General features: G+C 31.2%; 1 protein-coding gene across 1 annotated transcript in view; it reads left to right on the forward strand.

The window, feature by feature from the left end:
- The window catches only part of LOC139864003 (uncharacterized), a 53,660-nt gene extending 38,694 nt beyond the window's left edge, over window positions 1–14,966 (forward strand). Inside the window, exons 6-7 of the mRNA XM_071852597.1 lie at window positions 14,479–14,682; window positions 14,775–14,966. Of these exons, the coding sequence (XP_071708698.1) occupies window positions 14,479–14,682; window positions 14,775–14,966 (396 nt within the window). The remainder of the gene's footprint in view (window positions 1–14,478; window positions 14,683–14,774) is intronic.
- Window positions 14,967–21,870: the final 6,904 nt, after the last annotated feature.

The raw sequence follows: 21,870 nt of genomic DNA on the forward strand, positions 1-21,870 counted from the left end.
TTGGAAAATCCATTCTAGCTTTTACCCTAGATAAGTTTTCCGGAATAACCCTTCACCGGTGTTTGCAAATTATTTTTGTGGGTTTTGTGGGTTTCAGATTTGAAAATTTTAGTTCAAAACTTGCGGTTTTTTGTCACCCACTTGCTAACCTTGTATTAGGAAAGCAACACGTCCAGTATACTTGCTCCGTATATTACCTTTCGGTAAACTACCGTCCGGTTGTGAAGGAAAGCGTTGAACAAGCAACTGTTAAGGCAATGTCTAATGACATGCAGATGTTCATGGTCTAAAACGTGTCGGATGCAATTACTATCCTTTGTAGGAGCAATAGTAAAGATCACCCTATAATTTTTCGGTATGGCACAAGGTCCTGTCTTCGACCATGCTATGCAACCACCGTTCTTACGGATGACACCCGATTTGGTTCAGGTGACCTAATGAATTCTACTGAATTCTCAGGATTTTACGTTCAATGGTAATGAACTCATTGAAAATAGGTTTTTAGAAAACAAATCGGTTTTAATTTGATCAAAATATTTTCTCGTTCAAGCTAGAGTTTAGATATCATTGAATTCCATGAATTTGTAATTCTCAATCTTTAAGGTCAATCTCAAGGATTGAATAATATCAGGCTTAGAAGCTGATTTTTAATCTTTAAGGAGATTATCCTTTATGGGGGTCTGATTCATTAGTCTTATCAAGCTAATTTGCACGGCGCCCTCCCCATTTTACGAGACAGATCCTCTCATGGATAGGATAAGTCTGACCACTTGGTGACCCTGTTTGATTATGAGGTCCGTGAATTTCCTGCTAATTTTAGAGATGATTTTTCTAGATTTTTCGTCAACCTACAGCTGGTCTGGACGACAACTTCCTGACCTAAATCAAGAAGCGCGTGTCTTTTGTGACGACTCGGAAATTTCCGACCAAATTTAAACTTAAATCTTTATATAATTCTGACACGATAAGCAAAGTCTACAATGTTGAGTCTCAAAAAGTTTTGAACTGTTTCATATATTCAATTGACTTTCGACTGTTCTCGAAGATTCACGAACAATTAATTGTAAATAGATATGTGTGTATATATACATATACATATATAATTATAATAGAAAATAAAATTTGAAATGTTATATGTTGTTGATAGTAAAATTAATTATGTAAAATAAAATAAAAATATAATAAATATTATTTAAAACATAACTCTAAATAAAGTATATTAAATACATATTTTTGTAATTTCGAATCTATTTAGTAAACGACGATAACGCTCATGTGTCATTCGATTGATAGTAAACGAGTTAAAAAAAATTATATGATTTTAAAATAAACGGTGATCCAAAAATGAGTTTTATAAATTATAGGCTTATTAATAATATATTTAGAAGTTATTTGATAAATTTTTACACTAACTATATTTTACTTGGGGTTGGGAGTAAATAATTAATGTAATTTTTATTTAATATTTAATGATTGAATTTTATACTATAATGACCAAAATAAATAAATATAGTTAATTTAAAAATTTGGGATTTTTCCGAATACTTTTATCCTCCACTGATTTACACCGGGATACGATATAAGGCTGCTACCTGATTAATCATGTTTACTTTAATTATTATTATTTAATATTATAATTATTATTATATTAATTATTTAATTACGTCCGTGAATCAAGTGGACATATTGATTAAAATAATTTGTTGTTACTCTGCTAGTTGTTTTCAATTCCACTGAAAATAAATATATATGTATATGTAAACAACCTACTAGTACTATATTCCATTTTCCCACTTGCCACATTTAACTCCAAAAGAATCGGCCATAGATATTAAGTCTAACAACTACATGTGACTCATTTAATTTAAACTAAACAAAAGTAACAGACATAATTATAAATAATCTATACTTATGACAATGACTTTATTATTACCTAATCTATGTATGATTTTTGTGAAGTAGATATCATTATATGTGATAGTGGTTAATTAAAGTAGTATTATTAATTGCTTTACCTTCACTACCACAAATATGTAAGATATGTATTACGTAGTATATATGTATCTATAACCAACCATCCATCATACACTTACTTTCTGTTTCCTGATGAATCGAGACCCAACCATAAAACTACCACCTTCTTCACCACATACAACCGTAAACGCCACTTAAAACTATCATGGACCATCATTATCATCGACACCCACAAACGCCATACCACCATCCGTCGACCTTCATCACTAAGAATCATTGACACCCATCAAACACAAACCTACAATCACCTGCTACATGTTTTTCTTTTGAGAATCACCACCATCAATCACCTTCCACCGGACCACCCTAGTCACCATCTTTCTCTATTTCTTTCTCTCTCCCTCTCTTCTAAATTTGCTTGCACTCACCAAAACTACAAAACCATCACAACCACTCCTGCTTTTTGTTTTGATTCAATGATTAAACCACCACCGGAGCACCATTTAATCATCACCACCATCACCTGCTAAACTACACAACTTCTATTTTTGGTTAAACTATACTGCTACAGTTCCTGTGTTATATTCGAGACCCAAACCTCCATTAAAGCTGCTTTGCCTGTTTCGTTTCTATTTAGCAAACGCCACCATTATTGCTATTATTTCCTGCTGTTGTAGCTCCAAACCATCACTAAGAATCTGTTTAGGTGGCTGATTATACTTACTTTATTATCTGAAAAACGAAACCCACGAACCCTAATGTGATTACCTAAATTGTTGTTATCGTTGTTCCTGTTTATAGACCCAAACACCCCACCTCCGGTTACTACGGCTGTTGCTATTTTTTTTATGTTATAACAGAAATAACGATGATAGATGATGCACGATGAGATGATGAGAATACGTGTTCGGTATGATATGATCGTGATGATGATTGAAGAAGACGAAGATGATGGTTAACGAATAGGCTGCTACAATATTCTCTTTTTTATTTTTTTTGCCCAGTCGACAAGAGGCCCCAAAACTCATCAATTTTATTTTGGGCCAGAATTGTTTGTTATTTTGGGCCGGCATCCTTCTTACTCTTAGGCTGTGGTTTTCATTGGGCCGAGTCCCATGATATTCTTTATAAGTTGGGCCGAATACATATATACACCTGGGTACGAAATAATCATAAGTGAGAAGTAGAGCAGATGGTTGGGCATTTGGATGGGGAACGAGAGGTCACGGGTTCGAGCCCGGGGAGCGGCGTTTTATTTTTAAAGCCCCTTTCTTCAAAGGTTGTACCCTTTTACTATAATTATTGTTACTTTTACTAATATGGTTATTATTACTATTATTATTGATATTATTATTAATAGTATTATTATTATTACTAGTCTTATTAATCAATGTTATTATTATCATTATTATTAACTTAGTTATTATTAATAGAATAAGTATTATTATTATTATTATTATTATTATTATAATTATGATTAAATATTATCAAAACGTTAAGATTACGTGGATTAGTATTAACCTTATGATTTAAAAGAGATTAAGGACATGAAAATAGTATAGACTATGATTAAAATAATATAAGATTTGGTCATGACTATAACTATAATTAAGACATGATTAAATGAATTACCATTATTGTTAGAATTATTATTAAAAGTATCATCATTATTATTATTTGTATTAACATTACTTTTATTATTACTTTTAACATTATTATTATGATTATCATTATTATTATTATTTTATTAATATTAATATTATTATTATTATTATTACTACAAATTATTTTAGTATTATTATAATTATTATTTTTACAAACAAAAAGGGTATTTATATATAAAAATGAATATAGCTAATTAACTAACAAATTATTAATACAAGAAGTATATTAATAATATTAATATATAAATTAGTTAATTGTCATTATATGTTTTAATATATATATATAAATTATATAGGTTCGTGAATCCGAGGCTAACCCTGCATTGTTCTGTATCGTCGTCTGAATATTTTTACTACAAAATATCGTATTGTGAGTTCATTTGATTCCCTTTTACTCTTTACATTTTTTGGGACTGAGAATACATGCGCTACTTTTACAATTGCTTTATTAAATGCTTTTGAAATACATTTTGAACTGCGAATACATGAAATGCTTTTATAAATGTTTGACGAGATAGACACAAGTAAAACATTCCTCGAATGAATTATGTGGACGTGATAATTGCCACCATTGAATTATGTGGACGTGATAATTGCCACAATTGATATGAATATTTTTCCCCTGATTATTATTGCTTGGTAACCTAAGAATTAGGGAACATCAATAATTTTGAGAATTAGTGCACGCCTAATTGACGCGAATCCTAAAGGTAGCTACCGGGTTTAACACCCCCACCCAGAATGTTCACTAGACTGAAGGTCTAGTGGGCGTGGTGTTTAGTACTTCGAAGTTTATATGATTATTATACAGACGAGATGTTCTGTTTTGGGGATATTATTATGCGCATTATATGTTAAGGTCGGTTACCAAGCCAAGCTATAAAAGCAATGAAAAGTGAATGTTATGTATCGAGAGAATGATTTTATACACATGTTATGTGTATGTTATTTTTGTGCACGAGATATGTGTACGATTACTAAAATTTATGAAAGATGATTTCGTATACGAGAAAGGTGTACTGTATTTAAAATATATCGCATGTACATTAAAGGTGGGTATAGGATTTGGGGACCATTTGTACCATGCAACATTTAAATCTTATGGTCTATCAAAATGATGAATTTTTACTGTTTATGATAAACTTATGAACTCACCAACCTTTTGGTTGACACTTGAAAGCATGTTTATTCTCAGGTATGAAAGAAATCTTCCGCTGTGCATTTGCTCATATTAGAGATATTATTTGGAGTCATTCATGACATATTTCAAAAGACGTTGCATTCGAGTCATCGAGTTCATCAAGATTGTTATTAAGTCAATTATAGCTGGAAGTATTATGAAATAGTATGCTTGCCGTCAACTTTCGATGTAAAGAAAGTTTGTCTTTTAAAAACGAATGCAATGTTTGTAAAATGTATCATATAGAGGTCAATTACCTCACAATGTAATCAACTATTGTGAATCATTTATATTGTATATGAATGGGGCACTTCAGATGGTATCAGAGCCAGGCCCCGGACCAAACGTGCACAGCGAGGACGCTGTATCCCATTAGGGGGAGGATTGTAACATCCGTGTTACATCCATCCCACATCGGTTGGAGAGGGGAACGAAGCATGCCTTATAAGGGTGTGGAGACCTTTCCTAGCATGACGCGTTTTGGGACCACAAGCGCAGCAGATCTCATGAGAACTCTGCAGTTAAGCGTGCTCGGGCGAGTTCACTACCAGGATGGGTGACCTCCTGGGAAAGTGTTCGTCATCTTTGGTCGCCAAGAAAAATTCGTGCGCCTACGGGCAAAGCGGACAATATCATGCTACGGGGAACGTGTTACCTGAGATGGTACATCTTTTTCGGAAGACTTTACTTCCTTTCAATGATGAAATTGATTCATAATGTAGATCCATCTTTCTTTCAAATATATTACAGTAAATTGGGTAAAACTGATTAGTTTAGTCCAAAGCAAAAGTACCTGCAATAATCTTGTACAAAATATGTGATATATGTTTTAAAGAACTTGGTAAATTCTTCCCACACTTAGCTTTTATTTATTCTTTTCTTTGCCTTTTTATTCTCCTCTATTCCATTTTAAATGAATTCTAACGTTTTGGGTTGTTTCTCCATTTATGTTCTCTCGAGGTAACAATAATTTCGGTATTAATACCTAGTTTTATCGTTCATAAATATGTATAAACATGATTTTGAATTCATTTAGTTGAAATTTTTTCAAATTTTAACAAAATTTGGCAATTAAACTAAGTGTAAACCCGAGAGAATTTATAACCCTTCCCCACACTTGAGATCATGCAATGCCCTCATTTGCATGAAATCAAACTATAATTATAAATTCATGAGGGTGATTAGTGTAGAAAAGTGATTAAAAATACCCAGTTTGAAATTTCTAAGCTCGTCGAATGATAGATGGCGCGCCTCATCGTTCATTTCTTTTGTTGTAATTTCATATATGTTTTGCGTCTTATCGTCAAAATTAATAGCTTTTGCTGAACTTAATCTTTGAAAGTGCGCTGTTTTACACTGTTTTGTACATGAGATAAACTACAAACATATATATACATACTTTTACATATATATATATATATATATATATATATATATATATATATATATATATATATATATATATATATATATATAAACCTTTATTTATTAAAACAATTTAAATGAATAATTTTTTTAAAATTTTGTTTCCTTTTACTTTAGGTAGTTTCGGTATGTTTACCTAGTCCGTCCCTCGACAAAATTTAAAATTTGTCGTTTTTAAAGAGATTTTTTTAAAAGCAAAGATTTTTGGGTTTTTTAATTTTTTTTTTGGTATACTTTAGATCAATAATATTAAAAATAATGATAACAAAATTTGTCGCCCCGCCCTCGGGTAAAGCAATTTCGTTTCCATGACCTAGTCTTTAACTTAATACGAATTTTAGAAATCATTTTTTAAACGTAATGAAATAAAGTAAATTTTGTTTTTAAATTCACACAAAACTTAAATTTAAAAATGCATATAAATTTCAAAAAAAACCTATAAAACAAAAATTTTAGAATGGGGGAAGAAAATTAGTTCTTTAGTGTCTGCTAGTGGAAAAGACCAATCGGATTCCATTCTCGAAACTACACGAAAACAGAACAACTAACTCTAGACAGTATTTTCTTTTTAGAACATTTGAATCTCCCCACACTTAGGTAGCTGTGGTGTCAAAATTGTGATTAACTTCATCGTCAATTTCTTTTGGACCATAATCAACTTGCATATCTGTGACTTTTGTTTTAAGCCATTGGTCGGATTCCTGTGTAACATCCACAAATTCAACTAGTTTCGCCTTTTCTTTAGGTGATAGATTGGATACTAACCGGTTACATAACTTAAAGTTCCCCTTGGTTCTACAATCGCGAATCTGTTTAATAAGTTTCTTCATTAAACTATTAATAACGGGATCATTTAATTTCGTATCAACAACGGGGTTCTTTGTTATCTGTTAGTACGTATTTCTCTACTAGAGAGTAGGTATATATGTACTAGTGCAAGGTAGAATGAACCATGTAAGGAGTAGTTTGCCGATTGATGTTTACTCTCGGGACGAATCCCTGCAGACGCGAATCATGGTCTGAAACCATGGCGTGGCTTAAGTCAATCTTAAAATAGGGCTTACGTATGTTCTGCCTGTATCCTGAGTGATAAAATATATTGCTGAGTCATATATGAGAAAATATGATGTGTAGTGTGCCTTAGAGCTGGGCGGCCTTGGAGCTGGGCGGCCTTGGAGTGAAATGTCCCGTTCTTATTGATTAAAAACGTTCCATATTAATTGATTTCGTTGCGAGGTTTTGAACTCTATATGAGACATTTTTCAAAGACTGCATTCATTTTAAAACAAACCATAACCTTTATTTCATCAATAAAGGTTTAAAAAGCTTTACGTAGATTATCAAATAATGATAATCTAAAATATCCTGTTTACACACGACCATTACATAATGGTTTACAATAGAAATATATTACATCGACATATGTTTCTTGAATGCAGTTTTTACATAATATCATATAAACATGGACTCCAAATCTTGTCCTTATTTTAGTATGCAACAGCGGAAGCTCTTAATATTCACCTGAGAATAAACATGCTTTAAACGTCAACAAAAATGTTGGTGAGTTATAGGTTCAACCTATATATATATCAAATCGTAACAATAGACCACAAGATTTCATATTTCAATATACATCCCATACATAAAGATAAAAATCATTCATATGGTGAACACCTGGTAACCGACATTAACAAGATGCATATATAAGAATATCCCCATCATTCCGGGACACCCTTCGGATATGATATAAATTTCAAAGTACTAAAGCATCCGGTACTTTGGATGGGGTTTGTTAGGCCCAATAGATCTATCTTTAGGATTCGCGTCAATTAGGGTGTCTGTTCCCTAATTCTTAGATTACCAGACTTAATAAAAAGGGGCATATTCAATTTTGATAATTCAACCATAGAATGTAGTTTCACGTACTTGTGTCTATTTTGTAAATCATTTATAAAACCTGCATGTATTCTCATCCCAAAAATATTAGATTTTAAAAGTGGGACTATAACTCACTTTCACAGATTTTTACTTCGTCGGGAAGTAAGACTTGGCCACTGGTCGATTCACGAACCTATAACAAATATGTACATATATATCAAAGTATATTCAAAATATATTTACAACACTTTTAATACATTTTGATGTTTTAAGTTTATTAAGTCAGCTGTCCTCGTTAGTAACCTACAACTAGTTGTCCAATGTTAGATGTACAAAAAAAATTGATATATATTATCTTGAATCAATCCACGACCCAGTGTATACACGTCTCAGGCTAGTTCACAACTCAAAGTATATATATTTTTGGAATCAACCTGAACCCTGTATAGCTAACTCCCACAATACTGCATATAGTGTCTATGGTTGTTCCAAATAATATATACACATGGGTCGATATGATATGTCAAAACATTTGCATACGTGTCTATAGTATCCCAAGATTACATAATATATTAGAATACATGTATAATACAATATAAGTTAGCTAGGATATGATTAATATAGATTTGTTACCAATTTTCACGTTGCTACAACAAGAAAAATTATCCAATCTTGTTTTATCCATAACTTCTTCATTTTAAATCCGTTTTGAGTGAATAAAATTGCTATGGTTTCATATTGAACTCTATTTTATGAATATAAACAGAAAAAGTATATGTTTATAGTCGGAAATATAAGTTACAAGTCATTTTTGTAAAGGTAGTCATTTCAGTCGAAAGAACGACGTCTAGATGACCATTTTTAGAAAACATACTTCCACTTTGAGTTTAACCATGATTTTTGGATATAGTTTCATGTTCATAAGAAAAATCATTTTTCCAGAAGAACAACTTTTAAATCAAAGTTTATCATAGTTTTTAATTAACTAACCCAAAACAGCCCGCGGTGTTACTACGACGGCGTATGTCCGGTTTTACAGTGTTCTTCGTGTTTCCAGGTTTTAAATCATTAAGTTAGCATATCATATAGATATAGAATATGTATTTAGTTGATTTTAAAAGTCAAGTTAAAAGGATTAACTTTTGTTTGCGAACAAGTTTAGAATTAACTAAACTATGTTCTAGTGATTACAAGTTTAAACCTTCGAATAAGATAGCTTTATATGTATGAATCGAATGATGTTATGAACATCATTACTACCTCAAGTTTTCTGGATAAAGCTACTGGAAATGAGAAAAATGGATCTAGCTTCAAAGGATCCTTGGATGGCTTGAAAGTTCTTGAAGCAGAATCATGACACGAAAATAAGTTCAAGTAAGATTTCCACTCAAAATAAGATTGTTATAGTTATAGAAATTGAATCAAAGTTTGAATATGAGTATTACCTTGTATTAGAAAGATATATTACTGTAAATAATAAAGATTTCTTGAGGTTGGATGATCACTCTACAAGATTGGAAGTAAGCTAGCAAACTTGAAAGTATTCTTGATTTTATGAAACTAGAACTTGTAGAATTTATGAAGAACACTTAGAACTTGAAGATACAACTTGAGATAGATTAATTAGATGAAGAAAATTGAAGAATGAAAGTGTTTGTAGGTGTTTTTGGTCGTTGGTATATGGATTAGATATAAAGGATGTGTAATTTTATTTACATGTAAATAAGTCATGAATGATTACTCATATTTTTGTAATTTTATGAGATATTTCATGCTAGTTGCCAAATGATGGTTCCCACATGTGTTAGGTGACTCACATGGGCTGCTAAGAGCTGATCATTGGAGTGTATATACCAATAGTACATACATCTAAAAGCTGTGTATTGTACGAGTACGAATACGGGTGCATACGAGTAGAATTGTTGATGAAACTGAACGAGGATGTAATTGTAAGCATTTTTGTTAAGTAGAAGTATTTTGATAAGTGTCTTGAAGTCTTTCAAAAGTGTATGAATACATATTAAAACACTACATGTATATACATTTTAACTGAGTCGTTAAGTCATCGTTAGTCGTTACATGTAAGTGTTGTTTTGAAACCTTTAGGTTAACGATCTTGTTAAATGTTGTTAAACCAATGTTTATAATATCAAATGAGATTTTAAATTATTATATTATCATGATATTATGATGTATGAATATCTCTTAATATGATATATATACATTAAATGTCGTTACAAATATAATCGTTACATATATGTCTCGTTTCAAAATCATTAAGTTAGTACTCTTGCTTTTACATATGTAATTCATTGTTAATATACTTAATGATATGTTTACTTATCATAATATCATGTTAACTATATATATCCATATATATGTAATCATATAGTTTTTACAAGTGTTAACGTTCGTGAATCACCGGTCAACTTGGGTGGTCAATTGTCTATATGAAACCTATTTCAATTAATCAAGTCTTAACAAGTTTGATTGCTTAACATGTTGGAAACACTTAATTATGTAAATAACAATTTCATTTAATATATATATAAACATGGAAAATTTCGGGTTACTACATGGAGTTGGGCGGCCTTGGAGCTGGGCAGCCTTGGAGCTGGGCGGCCTTAGAGCTAGGCGGCCTTGGAGCTGGGCGGCTGAGGTCATGTGCCATGGAGCTAGGAGGATGAGGTCACATGCCTTGGAGCTGAGAGGATGAGGTCACGTGCCATGGAGCTGAGAGGATGAGGTCACGTGCTTTGGAGCTGGGCGGATGGCAGATGGAATCTAGAGAGAGAAAGTGTGTGTGAGAGAGAAAGTGGAGAGTCTGATCTCTCCTCTAATGTCCATATGAGATGGGGAACTCCTCTATTTATAGGCAAATCTTGGGCTGGTAAGGAAGCTTCATGGGCTACTTCTTGGGCCTAATTAATTCTAAAACCCAGTTGCTTACGTGTCTTCACTAATTTGGGCATAACTTTGTCATACGAAGTCGAATTTAAGTGATTCAAAAGCCAAAACGTCCGTAACTCAGAGCTCCATAACTTTCATTTTATGCGTGTAGACCATAGGTTACACCATTATTATCAAGTCATCATTAGGTATTGCTTCATCTTCCCCAAACTTAGGAGTTTTATTATTATTAAGCACTACCGTTGGAGTTGGTAAAACAATATGGTTCTTACCAATCATTTTTGTTGGTTCAACGGTTTTGGTTGATAGAGATTTAGCCTTTCAACTCACAAAGGTGATTGATTTTTCATCATTACTAAGTGTCATTCTACCCTCTCTTACATCAAATAATGCCCCGGTGGACGCTAAGAATGGTCGACCTAAAATTAGAGGAATGTTTGGGTCCTCTTCTATGTCAATGATAATAAATTCGACTAAAAAGGTTAAATTACCCACTTGAACGGGTAGGTTGTCAGTAATTCCAACTGGGTGCCTAATGGTTTGATCAAAGAGTCTAACACTCATGTTTGTTGGATTTAACTCACCTACTCCTAATCTCTTATATAATGAAAGAGGCATAACACTCACACTCGCACCTAAATCTGCTAGTGCATCATACATAAAACAATCACTAAGTAGACAAGGAACAATAAATTCACCTGGATCACCCAACCTTGGTGGAAGTTTTGGTGGAACTGTCTTTACTGGGTTTATCTTTACGGTTTTTGTTTCTTGTACTTTCTTATTCTTCTTCTTCTTATTTCCAAAGGTATCACAAACTTTATTACCTATCACTTGCTCATACTCAACTCCTTTTCTTGGAAACGGGATGCGTGGTCTATATGGTGCCACCACTGGCTTTACATACTCGGGTGGTGGTGGTGTTGTAACTTCTTCATTGTTACTCACATCGAAAACCTTCCCATCTTCTGATGATGGTTTTTCAGAATTTGTTGACCCCATATTAACATTCTCATTTCGAGGATTTACTTCAGTATTACTTGGTAGCTTTCCTTGTTCCCTCTCACTCATCATGCTAGCAAGAGTACCTACGTGTTTTTCTAGATTCAAATGGAAGCTTGTTGAGTTCTTAATGACTGATCAAACCTCTCATTTGTGAAGACCCGTCCTAATCCATCCGGACGACGTCCACATCAATTATAAACGTTTCACAACAGTTGATTACATCGCGAGGTACTTGACCTCTATATGATACATTTTACAAACATTGCATTCATTTTTAAATGACAACTTTCATTTCATCGTAAGTTGACAGACATGCATACCATTTCATAATATATCTAAACTATAAATGACTTGATAATATTCTTGATGAACTCAATGACTCGAATGCAACGTCTTTTGAAATATGTCATGAATGACTCCAAGTAATATCTCTAAAATGAGCAAATGCACAGCGAAAGATTTCTTTCGTACCTGAGAATAAACATGCTTTAAAGTGTCAACCAAAAGGTTGGTGAGTTCATTAGTTTATCATAAAGAATCATTTTATAATTTTAATAGACCACAAGATTTCATACTTCCATTTCTCATAATCATACGTCCCATGCATAGAGACAAAAATATCATTCATATGGATTGAACACCTGGTAACCGACATTCACAATATGCATATAAGAATATCCCCATCATTCCGGGATCCTCCTTCGGACATGATATAAATTTCGAAGTATTAAAGCATCCGGTACTTTGGATGGGGCTTGTTGGGCCCGATAGATCTATCTTTAGAGTTCGCGTCAATTAGGGTTTCTGTTCCCTAATTCTTAGATTACCAGACTATATAGGGTGATATTCGATTTGATAATCCAACCATAGAATGTAGTTTCGATCACTTGTGTCTATTTCGTAAAGCATTTATAAAAGCAGCGCATGTATTCTCAGTCCCAAAAATATATTGCAAAAATATTTAAAAAGGGAATAATGAAACTCACCTAATGTATTTTGTAGTAAAAATACATATGACTATATTGAACAACGGAACAATGCAGGGTTGGCCTCGGATTCACGAACCTATATTAGTTATATATATTAAAACATATAATTAACATATAATGACATTCAGACTAGGTTACATATTTTAACTATAATATATATTACCTATTTTATACAGTAATGTAATTATTATTATCAATGTTATATATATATATATATATATATATATATATATATATATATATATATATATATATATGTTATTAAAATAGTAAATTAGATATACTTATGATATATGTAATAAGTATATTTTTATATAAATATCTTTTGTTTGTATAAATAATAATTATAATAATACTAAAATAATTCGAAGTAATAATAATAATAATAATAATAATAATAATAATAATAACAATAAAAATACTACCTTTAAATGATTAGATAAGCTTCCTAAAAAGAATTGCCACCGCCCAGTCTCGAACCAAAGACCTCCCGATTAACAAACAAACCCCCAACCACCAATCTGCTATTTCATTCATGATTTAATTCGCCCCATAAATACCTTAACCATTTAAATGAAGTCCATGTACATTTAGACTAAAATATAGAAGCCCAATTAATAAAGCCCAATCCATATCCATATAATTTGATCTATATCGAACCTGGTTACCCAATTGTCTCAGTTCATCATCATCACCAGCGATATTACTTTTAACAATCCTCCCCAAATCGTAACCCTAATCATCATCATCGGTTATTTCCTGTTTTATCTTCATCACTTCGATTCACCATCATCGTTTACATCATTACTCTTCATCAGTCATCGATTTCGATTCTCTGTTTCAATCGATTCATACAATTAAGGATCTATGTATGTAAGTTTGATTAGTTTTTAATTTTGTTCGAATACTAGGGATCTTATTAGTCTCTTTGAATTACTCATGTTGAATTTTATGTACATAGTTGTTTTTGTTGAATTGTAAAATTGATTGTATTTTAGAATTTAGATTGGTTTTGTGAATCTTCAAATGTTAAGCAGGGAATAGCAGCGATGTGTTTAGCTTTAGCTTCAGTCGAATAGGAATAAATGCAATAGTTTAACAGCAATGGTTGCTGTATAGTATCGATAGAAAACAGAAGTCATACCTGGTGATCATAAGTTTTAAAGGGGTGATGAAGAGGGGTGTGGTTGTGGTGGCGGATGGTGATCGAGTATTAGAGCAGAAGTGATTTGTAGTAGACGCAGCTGCAATAAAAGATTGGTAGCTCACTATGACTTAGGGTTGGTGGTGGAGTTAAAGGCCGAAAGAGTGGTGATCGTGTTGAGGTGATCGAAAACTGAAACCGGAAATCAGAAAACGGGTTGTATTATGAATAACTTGATGTGAGGTTGTGAGTTCTGGACAGAAATAGAAGATTAGAGTAGTAGCAGTTAAATGATGGTGTTGGTGGTAGTTTGAGTGTGAGGGTTTATGGCCCAAAATAAAAGAGAAGAGAGAGATAGGGAGGTGGTCTTCGATGTACAGTAGCAGCAACAGCAAGGTCGCAGTGGTAGTGTTTAATGGTGATCAAAGGGTTGAGGTGATTGATATAGATTTCATTCAAGGTGATGTTGTCATAGATGATGCAGGGTGGTGGCGAGTGGTGGTGTTGCTCATGGTGGAGTGATGACCGGTAGATAACGGGTTGTTTAAATATGTTTCAAATTGAGTTGAAGGTGGTGACTTATGGTGGTTAAATGGTTGTGATAGTTGTCGAGTAGAATAAGCATAAAGGCGATTTATGATGGTTCTACAATAAGAATAGAGAGTGAAGGTGGTATTGTACTGGTTGATATAGGTGGTCTTTGTTCATCAAGTAAGAAACAAGGAGACAGGTACCGGTTGATGATTGTTCGAAATAGAAAAAGAGAATCAGGTTATGGGTTGATGAAAGTGGTCTAGTGGTTCTGATGATATAGCAAGAAAAGAAATAAGAATAAAGGTGATGATTGTGAGTTGTCGAATTTGTGAAGTGAAGTGGTGATTGTTTTGTCACTTCTCTGCTCTAACTATGTATCTATATATGAGTGCAATGCATATATCTATATAAGTGTAAAAGTGAAACAAACAAACACACTAGTTTATAATTAAGTTAGGCACAGTGGAAAACAACTAGTAATCTCGATCATGAATTCATAATTTCAATCAATCACAGTACCAAATAGTATTAATGGTTGTTACATGTATTGTCTTGTTTGTCGAGTAGGTGTGAAATAGAAATGAGTTGGTTACTAGTGGATATCAAGAAAAATGTCAAAGTAACACATGGAATCTTATGTCCATTAAGTTCATGGATTGAATTTCAATCAAAAGTGAAAGGAAATATATATTATAATTATATAAACGTGTCATAATATTACTCGTCACTATTTACGGACTGGATTTGGTGCTCCATTGATAATCAATGACGGATAAAAAGTCTCCAGAAAAATCGTACTTTTTATATTAAATTTCTTTAATTATTTCAGTCATTAAATGTGAAAAATCAATCATAAAAAGTCTGTCTATTATTTATTTATTTATTTATTTATTTATTTATTTTTACTTAATCTGTACAGAGTATTAAAACTTAGCTCAATATATTCTTAGCAAACTTAGAATTTATAAAACTTAATTATGGACCAACGTTTAATTTCAACTTCTCATAAATTCAATTTTAAACTTGTGCAATATCGATCATAAAAATTGACCTGTCATTCGAGCTCGATCTCAACTCAAAATTAAATATTTTTAAAATTAATCAAATAGATTCTAAATATATTTTTAATAAAGCTAACGTTTATATAACTCGTTTTCGGATCAACTTTTATTTTAAAATCGCATAAGTTTGAATTTAACCTGCTTAATATTAATCGAAACATCAAACGAGTATTACAATCATTTAATATTTATTTTTAATATATTTTTATTTATATATAGAGATATATTTTAAATAATAATTACTATAATATCCTATTTTTATTTTATTTTACAAAAAATAAATTTTAGTAACAACAACATACAATATTTAAAATTATATTTCGAATTATTATTTATATATAAATACACACATATCTATTTATAATTAATTGTTCATGAATCGTCGAGAGCAGTCGAAGTCAATTGAATATATGAACATTGTTTCAAAATTTTCTATACTTAACATTACATACTTTGCTTATCGTATCGAAATCATATAAAGATTATGTTTAAATTTAGTCGAAAATTCTCGGGTCGTCACATCATTTGTTTGGGTTTGAGATGTAATAAATTGTGTTTGAGATTCCATTAGCTTTGTCATCATTTCTTCCAGATTTGACTTTTTCTCTTCGGTTTGTTATGGTGGCTTATACAAGCCAGGTCTTTGTTGATTGAAAGTGTTGTTTTGAGTTGGTTGGTTATTCGGAATTTGTTGGTTGTACGAGTTATTGTTTGGCCCATTTTGATTGTAAATAATGTTTTGATTTTGATTGAAGTTTGGCCTTGGCAGTTGATAATTATTTTGATAATTATTTTCCAGCCTTTGGTTCATGTAGGAAACATTCTCTCGTTGTTCCATGGTTTGCTCAATGTGACAATCTTTCGTTAAGTGTGGTCCACCGCATTGCTCACAACTGATTCGTATTGCATGAATATCTTTATTCATCTTTTCCATTCGTCTCTCGAAAGCATATATTTTTGGGGAAATGGAATCAAAGTCATGGCTAGAATCGGCTCTAGCCGCTTTAGATGAACGAAAGATATCTTTTTCCTGATGCCACTCATGAGAGTGGGAGGCTGTGTTATCAATAATTTTGTGAGCTTCGGTTGCGGTTTTCTTCATAATGGAACCACCAGCTACTGTGTCGATGTCTTTTCGTGTAGTAACGTCGCATCCTTGGTTGAATATTTGTACTATTTGATAAGTATCTAAACCGTGTTGATGACATCCTCTCAACAATTTTCCGAATCTTGTCCACGCCTCATATAATGTTTCATTTGTCTTTTGCGCGAACGTAATAATTTCTCCTTAAAGTCTCACGGCTTTAGATGCCGGAAAGAATCTTTTAAGAAATTTCTCAACTAAAACATCCCATGTGTCAATCGCCCCTTCAGGTAACGATTCTAACCAATCTTTGGCTTCTCCCTTTAAAGTCCACGGAAATAACATGAGATAGATCTGTTCATCCTCAACTTCTCTGATTTTAAATAGAGTACAGATCCTATTAAAGGTTCTAAGATGTTCATTTGGATCTTCTTTTGGCGTACCACTATTTTGGCATTGATTAGTTACCATGTGTAGGATTTGTCCGTTGATTTCATAATCTGGCGCATTAATGTCTGGCTTAATAATGGCGTGACCTTGGCCCATGTGTGAAAGGACCCGTTCATATACATTATAATAGTTGATTACACCGCGAGGTATTTGACCTCTATATGATACATTTTACAAACATTGCATTCGTTTTTAAAAGACAAACTTTCTTTAAAATGAAAGTTGACGGCATGCATACCATTTCATAATACATCCAACTATAATTGACTTAATGATAATCTTGATGAACTCAACGAATCGAATGCAACGTCTTTCGAAATATGCCATGAATGACTCCAAGTAAGATCTCTAAAATGAGCAAATGTACAGCGGAAGATTTCTTTAATACCTGAGAATAAACATGCTTTAAAGTGTCAACCAAAAGGTTGGTGAGTTCATTAGTTTATCATAATCATTCATTTCCATCATTTTAATAGACCACAAGAATTTCATTTCCAGTTCTCATAAATGTACGTCCCATGCATAGAGACAAAAATCATTCATATGGATTGAACACCTGGTAACCGACATTAACAAGATGCATATAAGAATATCCCCTATTATTCCGGGAAATACTTCGGACATGATAAAAACAACATCGAAGTACTAAAGCATCCGGTACTTTGGATGGGGTTCGTTAGGCCCAATAGATCTATCTTTAGGATTCGCGTCAATTAGGCGTGCACTAATTCTCAAAATTAGTGATGTTCCCTAATTCTTAGGCTACCAAGCAAAAAGGGGCATATTAGGCTTCGATAATTCAACCATATAATGTAGTTTCGATTACTTGTGTCTATTTCGTAAAACATTTATAAAAATTGCGGATGTATTCTCAGCCCAAAAATATAAAGGGTAAAAAGGCAAATGAAACTCACATATTGTATTTCGTAGTAAAAATACATATAACGTCATTGAACAAGTGCAAGGTTGGCCTCGGATTCACGAACCTAAATTAATTATATATATTTATATGTTGGTCAATATTTGTCTAACAATTAGGTCAGATCATAGTGTACCACAATCCTAATGCTCGAGACTAATATTCAAAAGTCAACAAAAGTCAATTTGATTCAAAAATGATTTCCAAAATTTATACATGATTATTATATAGTTTAAATATCGTCATTTTATATTTTTAAAAGCTTTATTAAAGTAAATAATATAATTCATTTATTAATAAATAAAATTTTATATAAAATATACTTTTATATATCTTAAGTAATAAAATTCATAAGGTTCATTTAATATCATAAAAATTTTATGATAGGTTTTATTAAGGTAATTATATTATTCGTGTTACATATTTATTTGATATAATAACATTGATAATAATAATAATAAGTAAAAGTTGTATTATTTTGTAATAATAATAATTATTATCTTATTAGTAAAAATATTAATTTTTATGTTTACCAAAAATGATATTATGATAAATCGATAATAATAATAAAATTTTTGATTAACAATGATATTCCTCTTAAAAATAATAATTTTCGTAAAAATGCTATTTTTAATATTAATAATACTTTTAATAATAATAGTGATAAAAATAATGAAAAACGATAATTTTATCTAAATCAATGTCTTACAATATTTTAAATTTCATCATAATACTCATACTCATTATTTCCTAATCGATTTGTTAGTAGCTTTTAAATCGTCTTTTATATCACGTTCATTTTAATGATAATAATAATAATCATAATAATTAAGTGTTACTAATATTAGTTTTAGTTATAATAATACTAATAATAATAAATATTATGATAAGGATAATACTAATAACTATTTTAATGATAATAATAATAATAATACTGATTATAACATTAACGATAATAACGATAGTAATAATAATAAAAATAACAATTTTTAATGTTAATACTTTTTATTGATAATAATAATAATAATAATAATAATAATAATAATAATAATAATAATAATAATAATAATAGTAGTAGTAGTAGTAATAATAATAATAATAATAATAATACTTTGATAAAAACTAGAATGACGATAATAACGACGATAATAATAATCAGTTTTACAAAAATTCAATTGACTATAACTTCAAATCCGTTCGTCGAAATCATTCGACATCTAAATGAAAAGTTATTAATTTTTCACTAGCTTTCCAATGACATGCATATCTTATACCTTATCTCAACCGCAGGCGTAACTAACTCAAGATTCAACATATCCTATCTAAGGGCAATATCAAAAGTACAAGCATGCATAATCCTATATACTCGAGCACTAGTCAGGGATACACTATTAATATGTAAAAATTTATTTACGAGTACTCACGTATCAATATTGAGATTCAATATTGCAGAAAAGGTACGTAGACGCAACGGAGATGATAAACACTAGATTGACCTCACGAACATACCCATGAACCCTACCCATCACCTCCATAGCTATAACCCAAAATTTCCTTAGCCCTATCCTACTCGAAAAGCTCATTTTGGAATCACGCGGGCAGAACCTCGTCGTAGTATTTTATGTATAATACATAATAATAATAACACTTAACACTCTTAATAATAATAATATGATTAATAATAATAATAATAATAATAATATAAATATAAATATATACGGAGTAATATATGTGATATAGAGAGATAGAGATTATGTGCACAATGAGCTGAACGAGTTCATTTTATAATCGATTTCCAGATTTTGACTCTATACGATCGCATGGAGTCCCAATGATATTATCAGGCGATCGTATGATGCTGGTTGCCAGCTCATATGCACTAATCTAATCTGCCGATAATCCTTACATTACACATTTACACATGATACATAAATATATATATTATTTAATATATATTATATTTAATCTTTAGAATTAATTAAATATTATATTATATTCTTGTGCATAGTTAAAATGTAATTTTTGTTCAAATGAGTCGTACGTTGTCACTCGACTCATGTACCACTTTCAGTTTTTCGAGCGCACTTTCGTACGTTTAGAAAACTAGCCTTTTACGTTTAGTGACTCGTACCATTATCAAAATTTAGTTTTAGTCATTGATAATTTATGTTATGAAAAACGTAACTTATATAATTGAGCGTTGTAGTCATTTGCTTCTATAAATCAGTGGCTCGTTGTTTATCAAAATATATTATTTTAACTCAGGACGTTTTATGACTAAGTTATATATATTTATTTTTTCATTTCGAAATATAAATTTGAACTATTTACTTAATATAGTCTTTCAAAACTAATGTCATTCAAAACTTATATTTTTAGAAATCGTTTAAATATTAAAAATTACTATTTCGTAACATTTGTATTTTTAAAGTTTTAAAATTGATATAGTTCATTTATCTACAAACGTTCATAAAACGTTTTAATAACCAAATTATTTTATATTCAAAAATCATTTTATTACAAAGGTTATAATAGTAGAAGTTGTTTATATCATAAGACGTTTTTAATAATAAAAGTCTATTATATCGAAAAGGCGTTTTTGTTTAAGAAAGTACAATCATATATGAATCATATCAGGTTTTAGGGTTTTAAATTTCCATTTTTAATCATGAATAGTAGGATTAAGTTTAAAGGAAAATCAAACGTATGGAATCATCTTAATGTAAAATGTCGATCTATTTAACTTGTCAATATCTATTTCCTAATTTACCTATATTCTCTAATTTCACTTTCACAATACATAATATGAAGGTTAATTAATTTATCTTATCAAAAGTCACGAGGTAATTATTGTAAGACATGTATTGGAACTTAACAGGAATTTCCACCAATTTGACTAGCTTCTCGCTACTTGACACTTTTGTTCTTACTTGTAAATCACTTTACCATTTTCCGAAAGGAAAGGTTTTCTAAATCAAAGTGGACCTCTCAATAGGGACTCAAGATCATAGTTCAATGTATCTGATAAATCAATCATTTGATATTATCTTCTAATTCCATCGCTAATCATATTGAAACAAATACGTTCATATAAAGTATTATACGTTTAATATTTTGTTAACATTCTCAAACTGTTATATATACATATACCTATACATATTCATATCCAATTAAATAATGGTTCGTGAATCTTCGTAATTTGGTCGAGGTTAAATGAATGTATGAACACAGTTTAAAATTCTTGAGATTCAACTTACAAACTTTGCTTATCGTGTCGGGAATATATAAAGATTAAAGTTTAAGTTTGGTCAGAAATTTTTGGGTTGTCACAGTACCTACCCGTTAAAGAAATTTCGTCCAGAAATTTGATTGGGATGGTCATGGCTGACAATAAGTATGTTTTCATGATGCATATAAGCTGAAGATTAGGGTTTTATCATCAATGAGTGATATGAATAAAACCATTTGATTTTGTGAAGAGTACGAGTGAAGCTGTTACCAAAAGAGTGAAATGAGTAGGTATAGATTCGTCATATCTTTTGACGTAGATAGGATTGATTTCCAAGTTCAAGGGATTTGGAGAAAATCTTCGTAATAGGATTTGATTAAGGAAATTAGGATCCGCTTTAAATGCGATCATCCATTTTGATTGC

The sequence above is a fragment of the Rutidosis leptorrhynchoides genome, chromosome 8 (genome assembly GCF_046630445.1).
Source record: "Rutidosis leptorrhynchoides isolate AG116_Rl617_1_P2 chromosome 8, CSIRO_AGI_Rlap_v1, whole genome shotgun sequence".
Lineage (NCBI taxonomy): Eukaryota > Viridiplantae > Streptophyta > Magnoliopsida > Asterales > Asteraceae > Rutidosis > Rutidosis leptorrhynchoides.